Source organism: Drosophila simulans, chromosome 3R, assembly GCF_016746395.2.
Source record: "Drosophila simulans strain w501 chromosome 3R, Prin_Dsim_3.1, whole genome shotgun sequence".
Lineage (NCBI taxonomy): Eukaryota > Metazoa > Arthropoda > Insecta > Diptera > Drosophilidae > Drosophila > Drosophila simulans.
In genome coordinates, this window is record NC_052523.2 from 9,879,662 (window position 1) to 9,895,131 (window position 15,470).

Here is a 15,470-nt window from a genome sequence, read left to right on the forward strand (position 1 = left end):
AGATTGAAAATAGCAACAACGAATTAAGCGCAAGACTGGTAAACTAAGTCATTGGAACTTAAATACTTTGACTTTTATCTGTTCGAATACCTGTCTGTTTTCACATAGATCTTCATACATTGTGCCACAGTGTACTATCTTATTCATGGCCAATAAAGGCAGATGGGGTCATGGCGTGCGGATGTATCTTCGGCTGGAATCTCGAGCTCCTTCAACGAGGAAAACAACACGGATGTAATGAGAACGTCCACTGATTTGTTTGGCTTGGCTAGTGCAATGCGCTGTAGAAGATCGCCCCACCATTGTTTGACCAAGTGCTTGATATCTTCATGCCGGAACAGCAGAGCAGCGAGGGCCATCCAATCGCCTAACTGGTTTCTGCTGTTTCTGTTTCGGAGAAAGCTCCTTGCCGGCCACGCAAAAGCTGTCTTAACTAAAAACAGCGTCCAAGTTTTGAGAACTTTTCAGCCAGCTAGCCGAGAACGAGCGGAAAAATCAACAAACGCTCGCAGATGTGAAAAATCGCGATCGCGAGTCGGCTCTCACGTTGGCGGCAGCAGCCCGCGTTTTCAGTCGCTCCGTGAAACCCGTCGCACACACATCGAAATCGCGCGCAAGTCGTCGGATCCAAATCGCCTCGCAACGCAACGCACTTGGTGGAGGCAAATATCAAATATATGAGAATAATTAGTTACGAGGCACCCGAACCAGCGGAATCAAATCGATTTCCCTCGACTGCATTTAGCAGTGCCGCACCATCAAATCAAAAATAAATTAGAAAGTGTAAGTGAATATATGGCTGGCTGCCAGGAGACTGACTGACATTATCAGCGGAGAAATGCAGGCAGTTGGCAGCCGATTGGGCGGATCGGGAGATCAATCGATCGCCGTCGCATGCAAATCGAGTGATAAACGATCGCCTCGAAATTGAAATAACAGGCGAGCAGCTGGCCGCCGGAGGTGGATACATATGCATATGTGTGATCAAACAGAAGTGTTTCTCGGGGAAGGGCGGCGTGAGGAGTGGGAGGAGTAGGTAGCCCCCAGTAGCCATATACTCGTATACCTATCTATACTATACAGCCAGTTACCCGACTTGAGGCGCGCTCGTCTGCCTTGCGGTTGTGTGTGCTTATTTATACAAAATATATTCAATTTCATTAAGCTGTCGCTGCTGGCCGTCCAGTAATTTCAATATTCAAATGATCGCTGATAGCTGAACCCCCTGACTTTTTTACTTTTCTGAGCGCCCGCAAAAGCTGCGGTAAAATTGAGAAAACCGCAGCGTATAAATAATTGGAAAACAATAATGCCACTGTTTGTTTGCATTTAGTGATCGCTGACCCAAATTGGCTGAGAAAATGAATGCATCTGAATGAAAACAGAGTCAGTCTGTTTGCTGCAGGCATAGCGATCTGTATAGTCGATGCACTCGGTGATGTCAGAATGGCGAACTGACATTGAAAGTCTGCGATCGGCGACAACCTGAAAGCCTTCTCCTTTGCCTTTCTTGGAGATCTCAAGTTGAACACGTTGCGAGTTTAGGGATAAGTGGGCCATCCAGCACAGAGTTCAGGTGTGCGGGGGCGTATACGTAATATACGTAGCCACATTTTGGCTATTCGCCTCAGTCGCGAACCATAAAAATCACATCAAAGCCCCAAATGAAAGCGTCGTTCATTGAATCTTAAGTGGCCACTCCTCCTGGGAAGTAATTATGAAGGTAAATAAACGGTCTTCAAGACAAAACCGTTTCCAAATCCCCCATTTGGCGAAGTTCAGTGACGCGCATCCACTTGGAAGCAGTGAAAAATGAACAATGTGAAGGTTACTCAATTTACAAGGCAACAGATAACGCCACCAAATTTTATTTGTCAAAAAACATTCTGGCAGAACAAGCCAAGGCGTTCGCACACCTACGCCATGCGAAATGGCACATGGCCGTAGAATTCTCGACGAACAGGTGCTACAAAATCATAAGGTAGAGTCCCATTCCTGACCCCAGACAGCCACTGATCAGAGATTGTGAGAGCTGTTCCAAAAGTTCCACTGCTTTTGTCGACTCTCTAGATTTCTAGATGCTCGCGACCTTGTGATCTATTAATAAGTGTTTCGTGTTTTTATATATGAATCATTTTGATGGGCGATCTGTTTATGAGTTAACTTTCGTTTGGCTGGGAAAACGAAAGCCCAAAATCCGAAAGATCCCCGAAAATTGAGTTTTTGATCGCGTCCAATGTCGCGGCTTCATTGACCCTGAAAACTATGTAGTGTCGACAGAACGAAAAGTATCTCATGGATGCGCGCACATTTGTATCTTTCGTCTAAAAGACGCCGCTGCCACTAGTAATTACAAAATCTTGTTCGGCAAATGAAAACTTCAAAGGCTGCAATTGAGTTTGCAGCTGCAACGGTTTTAATTGATTTATATGGCAAGTCGAGTAATGTTTAAAAAGCCGCGGAAAAAAGCCAATTTGACAAAAAATCAAAGACAAAAAGTCAAGTGGGAGCTGGAATAGCAGAAACCAAAAAAAATAAAAAAAGCAAACATGCCGCGTGCTTTGGACCTGTCAAATTTGGTAGAACGATTTCTACCGGTTTCAAATGGACCTAAATAAATGAAAAAAAAAAAACCAGACCCGGCCACTCAAGTGAGCTCCCACTTTCTGTCGAAGATTGTAGATTGAGCAATTTCCAGCCACATACAAAATGCCTTTGTCTTTTCGATATCTTTTGTGCCTGGCGCAAAAAGTAGCGCAGAAAAATGTCAAACTTAATTACGCGTTGAAGCGCAAACTAATTGCCGAGTGGATTTGCGGTGTTCAGCGGGCAGCAGGGTCACAAAAGTTCGAATGGCGATAAAGTCAACAACAGCCAAAGCCGAGAATAATTGGCTTTGGCTTCGTTTTGCGGCCCACGACAACAGATGATAGCCGCAAACAAAAAAGTATCTGTCAGATACATATATGTAAAAGCTGGACACGCGCTCATTGCACACGAAAATTAGCATTTACTTGTGGATTGAACACATTTTCCACAAGCATAAAGGCAATGGCAATTGAAATGATTTATATGAACATTATTTTCACTTCGCTGTACTAGACAAATGGGTCAGCTTATGGTTAATGGCATACGATAAATGTTTATGATATTGTTTTTATAATTTGAATTTTATTGTAGATACTTGTAGTTAAAATAATTTTTATTATACATTTTTATTGATGGGTGTTATCTCATATAAAGTAATAACAATAATTACAATATCACTATGTTCGTAGACCATTCTACCATTATTATTAGCCTGCGGTAAATGTTTTTTGTTTTTCTTTTTCTGGTTTGCATTTTCCAAAGCCACTTTCTATTTAAAATAAATATAAAATAATGATGTATTCCATGAAAAACGTCAAAATTTCATGCTTGAGTAAGTGCATTCCCAATGCCTTTTAATTTGTTTGTCGACAAACTTTACCTTTCACAAAACCGGCAGCATCCGCCACACTTTTACTCCCACACCATCACACTTCAGACGCAAAGCAACTCCATCCATCTACGTAGTGCACGTCCAACTGCCCAGTTGCACTTGTCAAGTCAGAAGACTTTCCAAGACTCCAAGCCTACGTCAAGTGGAGCCACGAATTCCTCGGAAAGAGTCGCCCACGCCATGACTTGAACTTGACTCCAAAAGCTGCGAGTCACGCCTATATATACACATAGTAAAACCACTTTGTGTGAGGCGAGCGGAAGTCAACGTCAGCATTAGATGAGTTCATTGCGAATATTAACGCCAATGAATGAATGAGTGGGCTGATCGCTTACATATCGAGGTTGTCTACCCCTTTCCACTGATATGAAAAAGACTCTAATTGTTCGCCGAGGTCTAAAGTGTCTTAGCTTTACTTGGTTTGGTTCTTCTAACCAGGTCAAAACAGCGATATCGCATAGCCGCAGAAAGTAACCCAAGATGTCTGTCTGAGTTGTAGAAACCAGACAAATGCTTTCTGCTCGGATCTGTATCCAATTGAGGTACCATTTATAAACAGACGCAAACGTGGAGATCGCCTGAGTTGAAAACCCGTGCGAAACGCGTGAAAACGGCATGTTAATGCGCCATATGTCCGGTTTATCAGCCCCGCCGCCAGTTTGTGACGAAACTATAAAAAAAAGTTTTCGAACTGCTATAATTTAAAGAATGCGATGTGATCTTCGGCACGCTCCCTCTCCGCCGCCCCTGATAATTGCGCAATTTGTATAACACTTCTGTTGCCCAGATTGTTCGCATCTCTTCGCTGTGTTGTAGATCGTTTGAGGTGTGAAACTCAACGGAAATGAGCTTTACATACAAATGGTATCTGTATCTGTATCTCTGTATCCGTTGGCTGAACTTTAGCTGTTTGCCCAAGGCACTTCCCAGCCAGCCTTTCTATAATGACTCAAAGCGTTTCCATGTAAGACAAGACATTTTGGCATGTGATTATCTCATCCAAGACCGCCGTGAGGCACATGTATACATCAGATATATCACATGGATACACAAGTGCCCGCATCCAATGGTTGCAAGCCAGCTGCAGCGGCATTTGCAAGTGCCAACATGCGCCACATCAATCTGCAGCCCGGTCCGAGGCACGTTAAGCGTTTGATTAATTTAATGACAATGCCCGGTGGCGCTATTTCGCTATCTGGATAGATGGGTGCAACCCACATATTCCAGTTCCGTCGATCGTGTGCGCATGCGCCGATGATATAAACTTTCCCAAGCTCGCCATCTCTACTGCCATTTCAGCTCGAATCCCTGCAGGAATAGTACGATTGATTAGTCATTCGTGTCGTTAATTTATTTTAAAGCTTCCATAAATATAAAGCTTACGTCTTTCAAGTATTTCACGCTTTCTGTCCATTGTTTTCTTCGTTCCTTCTATTTTTAAAGCACATTTGTTTAATAAACATTTGTATTCGTGAGCTTGACGTCACAACTGGTCAAACTGTGGGATTTTAATGTTGTAGTATTGGTTGTCTTTGGTTTTGCAATATTTGGGATATTTCAATTGAGTTTACAAAACATATCTATGGGGTATAACCTAGAACTTACTCACTACCAAAAAGCACAGAATATTAAAGACTGCTGGGTTGTTATACTTTGAAGTTCATATGAGTTCAAAATGGTACTTGAGATTGATAATTGTATTTCTTAATATTTTCAGCTGGTAATCATCACATTATAGATTTGCCAAAATGCCGAAGCCCCTGTTAAATTCGTGCTGTTTGTGCCAATCGACCCGGAATGGCTCCGTTATGTCGGGCATACTGGCGATAGTCCTGTCGATCATCACCATCGTGGTGATCTTCACGACGCGGGTGCACTTCAAGACGATAATCTTTGACTTCATCCCCAATGACATTGTGAAGATAATTCTAGTCATCAATTTGTGCATGACGATCTTGATATCGCTGCTCATGATCATAGGTGCCCTGAAGGTGTGTACTTAGCTAATTTAATTGAATGCACATAATAAGAATCTCTATTTATGTTCCAGCGAAACCACTTCCTGATGGTTCCATGGGTGGTCCTCGGCATTATGATTGCCATCGGTCTGCTGATCTCCGTCATCTACACGGGCATCGTCTTCTTCATCGACGGCTACGTGCTGACGGGCGTCCTCTGGCTGATCTTCGGCCTAATTGTCTGCGGTAAGTGCACTCCGTTTTGGTTGGTGGAAAATAGGGGGGCTTGCTACTTCTCCATGTGCGGTTTTTAGCACCGGATGGCGGTTATTGCGAGCCGTTTTTAATTTATAGACGCATTTATCATGCCATGATTGCCCGTGTGCTGAAAACAGAAGTGCCCGGCGCCGCAGACTAGAGGTTTTTGGAGGGAACTTGCCGGGTGGTGCAAGCTAATGAGGCGCAAAGTGGCTTGTTGATGCCATTTGTAAAAATGTCCGCTGCAGCACTTTGTTAGGAGTTTATTGGTGAAGCTTTACGAGTGTTTAATAATATCATTAAATTAATCAAACAAATTAAAATGTATTAATTCAGCGGTATTAATGTTGAAGAAACGAATGACATTGTGAATGCTTCAGGTTTAGACATATATTCCTCGTTTTTTTACCTTTGAAAAATGATATTAGGACTCGGAAATAAAAAAAAATATATATAAATATACAAATTTAAATACATATATCTACCTTTAATAAAAATAAAGCCTTTATCTTAGTATAAGTTCTGCCGAAGCAAGAAGCAAAGAGCCTTTACCGAAAAGGAACCATATACGAGTTAAAAGTCAATTTACATTACACCGTGTAAAATAGGATATATGTAGAATATAAAATGACAGCATTCTTTTGCGCGCACATGCCCTAACCCAATGTTCCTCCTGCATCTTTCAGCGATCATGACCTACTGCTGGTGCGTGGTCTATAGTGAATACGCCAACCTGTCCGAGGAGAACGAGCGCGGTCGTTACAACAAGCAGCCGTACCGTCGCTAGGATCTCCAGGAGCACTATTCATCAGAAATTGCATTCTAGAAGCAGAATCCACCACCCACACATCTTCATCCTAGCTTCTTATGTTCGTTTTTAGTGATTATGTCTAACTAATAATTTTAATTTAGTTGAGGCGAGCCAGCCCTTCGCTCACATCGAATTTACGCGGCCCGTGGCATTAAGTGCAATGGAATTATGTATTTAACATTTAAATAAAACTTTAATCCAGATATTATGTGAATTTCTGTTGTAATTTGTACGTAATACTTGTAATTGTGAAAGAGGAGTTCAAGAACCGAAAACTAATAACAAAAATAAAAACAAAAACTGTTTATTTATCAACCGTTTGAGAGCACGAGGTCTTGTGTGTTTGTTGTTTTTTATTTCAAAATATAGGTTTTATCATTAGGCATATATAGTTATATTCAATTCTCTCAAAGTCTATCAAAATTGTAAATTAACTAAAAATATGGATGTGTAGGGGGCGTTTCATGTGGTTGTTGTTTTAGCTAAGTGGGCGTGTTGCATGTAACTACACAAGTAACTGACTGAGCTCTACAGCTCGCTGCGCGAGTACTTGGGCTTCAGCTCCTCGATGCGCTTGATGAAGTCGCCCTTCTCCAGGCAACCGTCACAGCTCTCGTCCCAGTCGTTGAGGATTTTCTTCAGGTCGCGTACCTTCAGCTTCTTCAGGTCCACGCTGTTCAGATCGATCTGTTTCTCTGCAATAAATAATCCACATAAATATATGTTTATGGAAGTATATTTAGGCGAAGGACAGCGACAGGAAAGCTAAATGTTAAGTCAAGTTAAGAGTTTATATTTCTTATTGATTAACTCTTAGTAAAAGATGGAAAATCTGATAAAATTTTTAATTGTATGATAGTTACCACTAAATAATTTAACAAGCTATGCTTTAATAGTAAAGCATACATAAAAAATTTAGTTCCTAAATTCAGATTCTTTTCTTTGGCTAAGAAATGCTAAATGCTTCATACAGAATTCTGTATACCCACACTGTACATAGTTCCTAACTAAAATATTTACCATAGCGAAGGTCGCAGATTTGCGCGTCCTTCTTCTTCAGCTTCTCGCAGATCTTCTCAGCTGGCATGGACCAACTGAGGGGTTTGCTCAGCTCGTTGAGGATGCCCGTGGCGGATTCTTCCAGGCCGCCGAGGTAGTAGCACTACAAAGAAACGCATACGTGTATCATTTTTCCCAAAGAATAAGGAGTGAGGGAGAGGGGGCGGCACTTGTTTGCCGGCTACTCACGAATCTGTGTTCCTTGTTTTTCTGCGCTTTGCAGAACTTTTTGAAGGCCGTTTCGATCTGTTTGTAGTCCTTCTTGGTGGAGTCGTCCAGCGAATCTGCGAACCGCCTAACCGTCTTGACGCAAACTGCGGAACGAAAGAATGGAGCCCGGTGAAAATCTGTTCGAGAACATCTCAACCACTTACGTGGCCAACCACATACCTTCGCAGTCCTCCTCTTTCAGGGCCAGCGACGTTTGGGCCAACGTCGCCAGGAAGCCGATCACTACCACCATGTGCCACGTCTTCATTTTGTTATTACTTTAAGTGTGCTTGAGCGTACTTTAATTAACTAAACTTAATTCTTTGCCTGCGATTTGATTTTGTCCCCGAATTGTTAGCGTTAGGTGGCCGTAGATATGGGTGTTTAGCGATAGGCAAGGCATCGATAAAAGTACTCATTTATCGGCGGGGCTGCGCCACGTTTTCAAATTGGGAAATCACCGATATGGTCATACTATCGGTGTCCGGAATTTACTGGCTAACAGGTGTGGGGATCGCTCAGCTGCTCCGTTTTGCGCAGAGGCATTCCTGCTCAGTTTTCAATCACGCGCGAAAGCGAACGGAACTGCGCGTCTGGGAATTATTTAAATTAGTTAAAGCGGAACAAATATGCTCGGACGCACTTTGCCCGTGACGTCGTCTTGGACTTAATCCTCTTCCAGTTCCCTTAAAATAGCCCCGTATCTGTGTAACCGCCAACAGTATTGACCAAGTCGTCCAAGTGCTAACTACTCCCCCGGCTATTTGGAGTTATTGTAACCGTTGGCAACTGCCACAGCAAACGTATTTACAATTATCCGGATATAATTTGCAATTACACACCTTGCTAAAAATAAAACGGAAAAGAAGCAGCGCATCATAATAAAGCGTTTAAAATGCCTGATGTAAAGTTCTTTGCCGTGCTGCCCACCAATGCCAGTACCTCGGATCGAGTAACCCGTTTGTCCGTCAGCGGCAACCTGCTCCAGGATCCCCAGCAGTGAGTTCTTTGATATTTGGCTATTAAATTCCGAGAACTTTAAGAAAATCGATTAGCCACTTCCCGCGAACTGAGGTGGAGAAATTGCCTCTTTGCGTGCTGAAAATATAAATATAGTGCCCTAAAAATCGTTTACGTATGTGACCCGATTAGACGAAATACTCACAAAACTCGCGAGCAATTTATGGCGCACACAAAAAACATGCAAATGGGCTAATGAATTTAAATAATTTATACTTCTTCTGCCAGATGATGTTTTTTTTTAGAAATTCCAAAGACCTCTTATGAGTTTATGATCTATTAGGGCGATAAGGCAGGTGGTGATGGGACCATAAAGCAATCTCTGCCAGATGTATACGTATTCGTCTGGTTTTACTGTATCAAGTCCATCGTATATGACATCACCAGACTAAAATTGAATCAGACACGCGCTGAAGATGCCGGCTACCAAGAAAACAACAAAGCAGTTGGATGGCAAAGAAGAATACCATGAATTATGTATGCTTGAGGGTGGGAAGTTGTTAATCAGCTTATGAATGAATGGTCAAATTATGTCCATTAATCAGAACCATCAGTTACATCACTCAAGAATCCGGGTTTCTAATTGAACAAATTCAACGCAATTGGTAAATCAAAACAATACATTTCTTATCTGTTCTTTAGATCGATAAGGTTCTAGTGATAGCTTCCTAAATGTGTCATGATAGTATTCCGTGACACAAGTAGTTCTTGTACTTCGATAAGGGGAATATTTTACTGGAAATGCCATAGCTTGACTAACGGATTTTTAACAATAAATCGCTGAAAATTTCAATTCCGTTCCTTGAATGCGCTGCACGTTTTCGCGCCAACTCACACTCACTATTAATGGGGAGCTCCGGTCCCCAAAAATGTAAAAAAAACTCACCGAACCAGCATGTGCCATTCAAACAATTATGATGACTAAGCGCTTGAAATGGGGGGTCAAACATTCAAATAACGACGTCATTAGCACCAATATGTGATAAGTTATAGCACTTTAAGCGGGGGAACTATTAGTGTTAGTGGTTTTATTATGCATATTATATTAGTTCATTCATACATTGGTATTCACCGCCTTTCACCATAGTGTGTATTATGTCGCTAGGCACTTATTAAGTTATTTCTTATAAATTGACTATAAAATAAGCGTAGATCATCATTAGCACTTAAGTGAGAAGACATACACACCAGATTTTTTTAACAAACATATGTATGTTTACCTCCGCCACAGATTCTCGGTGAACTTTGTCAACAGTCCGGACTGCACGGACAACATCACATACCACTTCAAGGTGGTGATTCCCACACAGACGATTATCGAGAACTATAAGCGGAACGGCGAGTGGAGCAGCCTGCACCAGGAGAAGTACCTGAACATCTTCGACGGTACAGGAGCTAGCGATAAGAACCCCAATATGACAGAGAGCTTTGCCCGCATTATAACCGAAATTGACGAGGCGCTCCAACTTTCATCCACAGAGTCCTCATTTTGCCTTGAGTTCGCCTTCGACTACGCAAATTCCATGATGCGGGTGTACCAGGGTAGGGATTCGGGCCACAATTTCATAACCGAGTACGAGACCCTCTTCTCCCTGTCCGACATCCAGGCGGTACAGGTGTGGGGCGATGTACAGAAGGTCAACCAGTTTGCCCTGAGCTACAACTGATTGGGAGAAGAATCCCAAAGATCCCATGATCCCCAAGGTAGTTCTCTTATTGAATGCATTCTTTCTTCAATCGCATAGATTCAAGTTCGGTGGCGGGCGTCTTTAGTCCTAACACCGCACGACCCTAATCCCCTCACCTGTAGTTTTAATTAGTTTGTTGGATTCCGCACCCATCTAAATCACTTCGCTGCAGTAGCAACACGCTTTCACTCCTTCGTTTGTTAATGCGTTGAGTATCATTATAATTTCACTACAAGTTCTTGTTGATCGTGGGCTTTAGAAACATTTTCCCATAAAGATGATTGTGGTTTTTTAACAGTATTAAACCAATATTTATTTATTTGTTAAAATCTCAAAAATATAATTGAAGCACTTGTTTTCTTTATGTTCTATGTTAATTGTTTACAACTTTAGAAATACTCAAAATTTTAATTGGCATTGAAATAGGATTTAAGACCCTTTTCTTTAACATAAGGCAAATATCGTTTTCAATAGTATTGCTAGATTTCTGCTTCTTCCACTTATATCTTTATGATGCCGTAAGAGTTTGATAATAATTCCATTGTTTGATAAGCCAAATCAGCATTAACAAACCACACATTCATGGACTACTTACATGTATGTCAGTCACATATCACTCACCTCGGTGCTATCTGTCTTATGACGTCACTGTAGCTCTGCCATGTCCTATTGCTATCCTTTGCAGTTGCTAATTGTTTCTTTGTTTGTAGTTGATAGCAATTGTATTTGTAAGGCCAAAGAATTTTATGTATAATACACCTCGAGTGTCTGTTTCGCGCTTGCTGAAGTCTTCCATTCAAATTGTAAACCTACACTGTAAGTGTTAGCTTTTCCTGTAATACATATAATGATACAGACCACGCCAAGTATTAAAAATCGCCTGACAAGTGGATTTTCCACAAATTAAATGCGTAAACACAAAATTCATTGGAATTGGTATTCTTAAATGCTAATAAATTTGGATTCGGAAACCGATGGGAAACATGCTTGCATTTGTTTTTCGTTTGTTCGCATGGTAGATTTAGATTACGTGCTCTTTCGAAAATCTTTCAGAAATCTGGCCGACCCCTGGAATAAAATAACCGTCTGATATTCATACTTTCAGCGAGAAGAGTCTTACCAAAAATATTTGCGTAAACATTGGGGCCTGCCATCTGCTTTATAGCGCTACAAAACTGAAGGCTCCTATGCAATACCAAACGAAATACACATTAATTTTTTTGCCATAAATTATACATTATATTTATTTTTGCAATGGAATCATTTTGTTCACCCAAAAAAGGTATTTTACCATTGTTTACAGCTACAGCTTGTACATACATACATAATAGATACACAGATATTTACAATGCCTTACAATTATCCTTAAAATAGGAATCTTTACACAAACGCTCTAGGGACTTATGCTAATAAAACTTTTGCGATTTACTGATAAAAAAATAACGCATATAAAATTAAAATAAGTTAAGGAAATAAATGAAACGTGTAAACGCGCTTCAAATTTGCTATAAATAATATTGCACAAAGAAAATGATGAGGAAAACTATACAATACAAGGAACTGGCGACCAGATGTTGGAATAGACCGCGGACTAGGATACGAGGTAAGGTGGATTCACTTCTCGAGCTTAACAACTAATTACTTTGCGGCTGATGCGCTGGGATTCTGGAACTGAGAAAAGCCGAGCTGCACGTAATTGGCCAGAGATGCGGGCATATTGGAGTCGGGAGCTTGTGTGATCGTTATTGTGTTTCCGGCCAGATCCTGGGTAGTCACAACATGCATTACCTGGGCCGGCTGCTGCTGTGTTTGCGCCTGCTGAGGACGCTGAGCAGAATGTTCTTGTTTGATTTCGAAAACCGCCTTGGATGGGATATGAAGTCGGATTAGCACTTTTATAATGTGAATAGTGTTACGGACTTACCTTATTGGGCACCTGACCATTGCTACGGACGTGAGTGAGCGCAGGTGCTGCTGCAGGCGGTGCAGTTGCACCCGGAGCCGCGCTTTCCGGTCGAATTTTCTTGTGCATCTCCCGATGCTTCTCGTAGTGCAACTTGGTGGCGAAGTTTTTGTTGCAAACATCGCAACAGTATAAAGTTTCGGTTGATGTCTGCGTGTGAATTCTGAAAGAAAGGATATATATGAACCTCTGTTGAATTTAACTTGAAGTTTCTAAATGCTGACCGCCTATGCTTATTGAGGTTATCCTTTCGCGAGAAGGGCTTTTTGCACACCTCGCACGTGTACATCTTTTGTCCAGAATGGGATACTAAGTGCCGGGAAAGATGTTCTTTTCGGCTGAAGGTCTTGTCGCACCCCTCTTCCGAACACTTAAAGGGTCGCAGGCCCGCGTGCAGCTTAACGTGTTGGGTGAGGTGTTCTTTCTTTTTAAATTCACGCTTACAGGTGGGGCATGTGAGGCCAGAAGTTGTGGACGCTTCGCTCCCAGAAGGAGTCGCGTTCTGTCCTTCCTGCTGTGGAGAAGGAAGGATCTGCTGCGGTGGTCGCGATGCTTTAACTTTCTGCCCTGACATGTCCTGGTCCTCAGGAGGCTTGCGTACGATCTTTTTGTGCTGCGCCGCCAGCGGTGGTGGTTGTGCTTGGCTGAGGGCGGGAACGGACACAGGAATCGGCTGTGAAGCAGGAGTTGGCGCTGTAGTAGAGGGCTTACTTTGCGGCTTTTGCGCTGTCTGCATTGAGATTCGACTGATTGTAATATTCTGTTTGTTCAGCATGGGCAGTTTGGCGGGATTGGATGTGGGAGCTGGTGCTGGCAAAGAAGCAGGCTGCTTGGGCACCTTGGTAATCGTTGTATTCGAGGAGAGCCGCTGCATGGCTGCCTGATTTGCTGATGTCGCTTTCGGGGCGCCTGAAGCAGAGAGTCCTGCGGCCTGCTGTTGCTTCACCTGCGGTTGTGGCTTTGTCTGGGTTATCAATCGCTTGAACTCGTTTGTGGACGGACCATTGCTTCCACCTGAGGGCGGGCCCACAGCATTTTTGCTCTTTGGCGATGGCATCGGTTTTTGCTTTGGTGAAGGCGTCTTAAAAGTGGGGGCTTCCTTGCTGCTAGTGGGCGTGGTGGGAGTCGTTGGAATATTGGTCACATTTCGTATCACCAACTGCGAATTGGTGGTGCTGGTATGTGGAGATCTAATGATTTGCTGAGAGGTCACTTGTGCCGTACTTGGTAGTTGGGTAAGCGGTTGTTGCTGTGTCGGTTGCTGCGGCGCCAGAAATTGGTTTTGCGTCACCGTCGTGCCCTGGAAGGCGCTTCCTGGATTGCCCAGCGTCTGCGGTGTCAGTTGCAGAGTAGCCGGAATTGATGTTGGAGTCAGCTGCATGATTGGCTGCCCATCGGCAGTGGCCAGCTGAGGCTGAAGTTTCATCTGTACTTGGTATGTCGTGGGCAACACTAAGTTCTTGGTGTCTATGTGCGCCACGATCTGCTGATCCGAATTCTCGTCCCGAATGGTGATGGGCAGAAAGCACTTATTTGGTGACAGCAGGTTGGTAGTAGACTGCGGACCAGCCAGGCTGGAGAGTAGGGCAGCGGCATTTAACTGCGTCTGGGCAGGAACTGTCCCTGCACTTGTCACTCCCCCGCTACCTGGCATCAACTGCAGCTGTATTTGCGGCTGACTGCCACCGAATTGCGGTATCGAAGTGGTGAACTGGGGCGCTGTAGGCGAAGAGAGCACAAAGTTCAACTTTGGCTTTTTGCTGTCGCCAGAACTGGACGTATCATCCTGGGCGACGGAGTACTGAGTGGTAGCCTGCAGCTGGTTGGTCAGTTGCTGTAGTTGTTGCTGAAGCTGAAGTTGTTGAATCTGCTGCCACAGAGGCTGCAGTTGCTCGCCTAGTTGTGGTTGTAACTGCAACTGACTAGGGTTTATTGCAGGCGTTACCGTCTGCGACTGCAGAGAATGTTGCTGCTGGGGCTTGGCAGGCGTTATGGGCTCCTTTTTCCCCAGCGGCGTTATCTTGATGTCCGGCTTGAGGCGTATAAACTCTTCCAAAGCACTAAATGGATAGAAAGTTTTTGAGATGATCTTCATGAAATTAAATACCCACTCACGTCTGTCTTTCGCTTTTTATTTGAACTTCCGGCATAGCTTGATGCTGCTGCTGCTGCTGCTGCTGTACCCCGTTGTCCATCGTAATGGTGTACTGCTGCTGGGGCTGCATGTTTACCGCCTGGATTATGCTGTTCAAGAGATTTCCGGACTGCTGAGCTCCATTAGGAACTTGTGGAGCTGTCTGCGCCACACTAAGGCTTTTCCCAGTTTCATCGACCGCATCCCGAATGTATAGCTTGTCGCTGCTTGGTGCCGGGCGAATATTGAGACAGTTGTTCAGCATGGTCTGTGAGTTACGGCAAGTGGCGCGAAGTCCGTGGATTTGCTCCACCAACTGCACACACTGGGCGCACACCACCTTGGGCAAGCGATCCTTTTCATCGATCTGCAAGAAGTTTGGGTTTGTAAGTCAAAAGGAATGGGAGATTGGTGCACTTTTACGACCTGCAGTGAGAGACACTCGAGTATCTTTTGGCTCAGATTCTTGGCGCGTCCCTCGGGTGAGTAGATGTTCGTCTTGTGATCGGTGCTGTCCGTGCAGATGCGACAAAGGTCGTAGTAGTTAATGCAGCGAACGTTGCTTCCGGCCGCAGCCATTTTTCCGGTGGCTCAGTGGTTTTCCAAATGCTATTTATGTTTAGTGTATTGCACATGCAAATATTTGTTGTCTTTTCTTCGTCTGAACGACGCTTAGTGGTGACACTGCGCGAATACATTGCAGCTCGGCGTGATTGGCAATAACTATCGGTTTGTTACAATATGAAAGAAAGGAACGACAAAATGTTTCCCCGCCTTATAAACTTTAACCCAGAAGCTGCTTGGGGCAGCTTCTTAATTTATTTCCTTCGAAGGTTAATTCTAATTCCAACTTACCGTAGTAAGTACTTACAGGGTAGCTATCGATAT

At 43.3% G+C, this 15,470-nt stretch overlaps 4 protein-coding genes across 6 annotated transcripts; 2 read left to right on the forward strand and 2 right to left on the reverse strand.

The window, feature by feature from the left end:
• The first annotated feature begins 504 nt into the window (after positions 1 to 504).
• Positions 505 to 6,828, forward strand: LOC6727837 (lysosomal-associated transmembrane protein 4B). The gene is made up of 4 exons (XM_016176596.3): positions 505 to 783; positions 5,199 to 5,472; positions 5,532 to 5,685; positions 6,384 to 6,828. Exons 2-4 carry the CDS (start codon positions 5,230 to 5,232, stop codon positions 6,482 to 6,484), a joined length of 498 nt encoding a protein of 165 aa, XP_016034423.1. The 5' UTR covers positions 505 to 783; positions 5,199 to 5,229; the 3' UTR covers positions 6,485 to 6,828.
• Positions 6,812 to 8,193, reverse strand: LOC6727838 (mesencephalic astrocyte-derived neurotrophic factor homolog). Its single transcript, XM_002103161.4, has 4 exons — positions 7,958 to 8,193; positions 7,757 to 7,881; positions 7,529 to 7,670; positions 6,812 to 7,203 (listed from the first exon to the last, which is right to left on the reverse strand). Exons 1-4 carry the CDS (start codon positions 8,043 to 8,045, stop codon positions 7,037 to 7,039), a joined length of 522 nt encoding a protein of 173 aa, XP_002103197.1. The 5' UTR covers positions 8,046 to 8,193; the 3' UTR covers positions 6,812 to 7,036.
• Positions 8,194 to 8,212: 19 nt separating this feature from the next.
• On the forward strand, positions 8,213 to 11,715 carry LOC6727839. Of its 3 annotated transcripts, XM_016176597.3 has the most exons (4): positions 8,217 to 8,776; positions 10,029 to 10,183; positions 10,277 to 10,501; positions 11,591 to 11,715. In XM_016176597.3, exons 1-3 carry the CDS (start codon positions 8,673 to 8,675, stop codon positions 10,462 to 10,464), a joined length of 447 nt encoding a protein of 148 aa, XP_016034424.1. In that variant the 5' UTR covers positions 8,217 to 8,672; the 3' UTR covers positions 10,465 to 10,501; positions 11,591 to 11,715. The 3 variants fall into 3 exon arrangements, with proteins under 3 accessions (XP_016034425.1, XP_016034426.1, XP_016034424.1); XM_016176598.3 differs by having other exon boundaries at positions 8,213 to 8,776; positions 10,029 to 10,501; positions 11,539 to 11,715; XM_016176599.3 differs by having other exon boundaries at positions 8,213 to 8,776; positions 10,029 to 10,501.
• Positions 11,716 to 12,117: 402 nt separating this feature from the next.
• Positions 12,118 to 15,305, reverse strand: LOC6727840 (transcription factor Sp2). Its single transcript, XM_016175432.3, has 5 exons — positions 15,009 to 15,305; positions 14,564 to 14,949; positions 12,673 to 14,508; positions 12,410 to 12,611; positions 12,118 to 12,348 (listed from the first exon to the last, which is right to left on the reverse strand). Exons 1-5 carry the CDS (start codon positions 15,159 to 15,161, stop codon positions 12,124 to 12,126), a joined length of 2,802 nt encoding a protein of 933 aa, XP_016034427.1. The 5' UTR covers positions 15,162 to 15,305; the 3' UTR covers positions 12,118 to 12,123.
• Between the last annotated feature and the right edge of the window lie 165 nt (positions 15,306 to 15,470).

Bases quoted from the DNA above. Each gene is read 5' to 3' on its own strand.
- LOC6727839 (XM_016176598.3), top strand. From the start codon at position 8,673: ATGCCTGATGTAAAGTTCTTTGCCGTGCTGCCCACCAATGCCAGTACC. The intron at 8,777-10,028 runs GTGAGTTCTTTG...CCTCCGCCACAG, and splicing joins CTGCTCCAGGATCCCCAGCA to ATTCTCGGTGAACTTTGTCA.
- LOC6727840 (XM_016175432.3), bottom strand. From the start codon at position 15,161: ATGGCTGCGGCCGGAAGCAACGTTCGCTGCATTAACTACTACGACCTT. The intron at 14,950-15,008 runs GTCGTAAAAGTG...AACTTCTTGCAG, and splicing joins TCGAGTGTCTCTCACTGCAG to ATCGATGAAAAGGATCGCTT. The intron at 14,509-14,563 runs GTGAGTGGGTAT...CTATCCATTTAG, and splicing joins ATAAAAAGCGAAAGACAGAC to TGCTTTGGAAGAGTTTATAC.
- LOC6727837 (XM_016176596.3), top strand. From the start codon at position 5,230: ATGCCGAAGCCCCTGTTAAATTCGTGCTGTTTGTGCCAATCGACCCGG. The intron at 5,473-5,531 runs GTGTGTACTTAG...TTTATGTTCCAG, and splicing joins TGATCATAGGTGCCCTGAAG to CGAAACCACTTCCTGATGGT. The intron at 5,686-6,383 runs GTAAGTGCACTC...TGCATCTTTCAG, and splicing joins CTTCGGCCTAATTGTCTGCG to CGATCATGACCTACTGCTGG.
- LOC6727838 (XM_002103161.4), bottom strand. From the start codon at position 8,045: ATGAAGACGTGGCACATGGTGGTAGTGATCGGCTTCCTGGCGACGTTG. The intron at 7,882-7,957 runs GTATGTGGTTGG...TTCGTTCCGCAG, and splicing joins GAAAGAGGAGGACTGCGAAG to TTTGCGTCAAGACGGTTAGG. The intron at 7,671-7,756 runs GTGAGTAGCCGG...GTTTCTTTGTAG, and splicing joins AAAACAAGGAACACAGATTC to TGCTACTACCTCGGCGGCCT.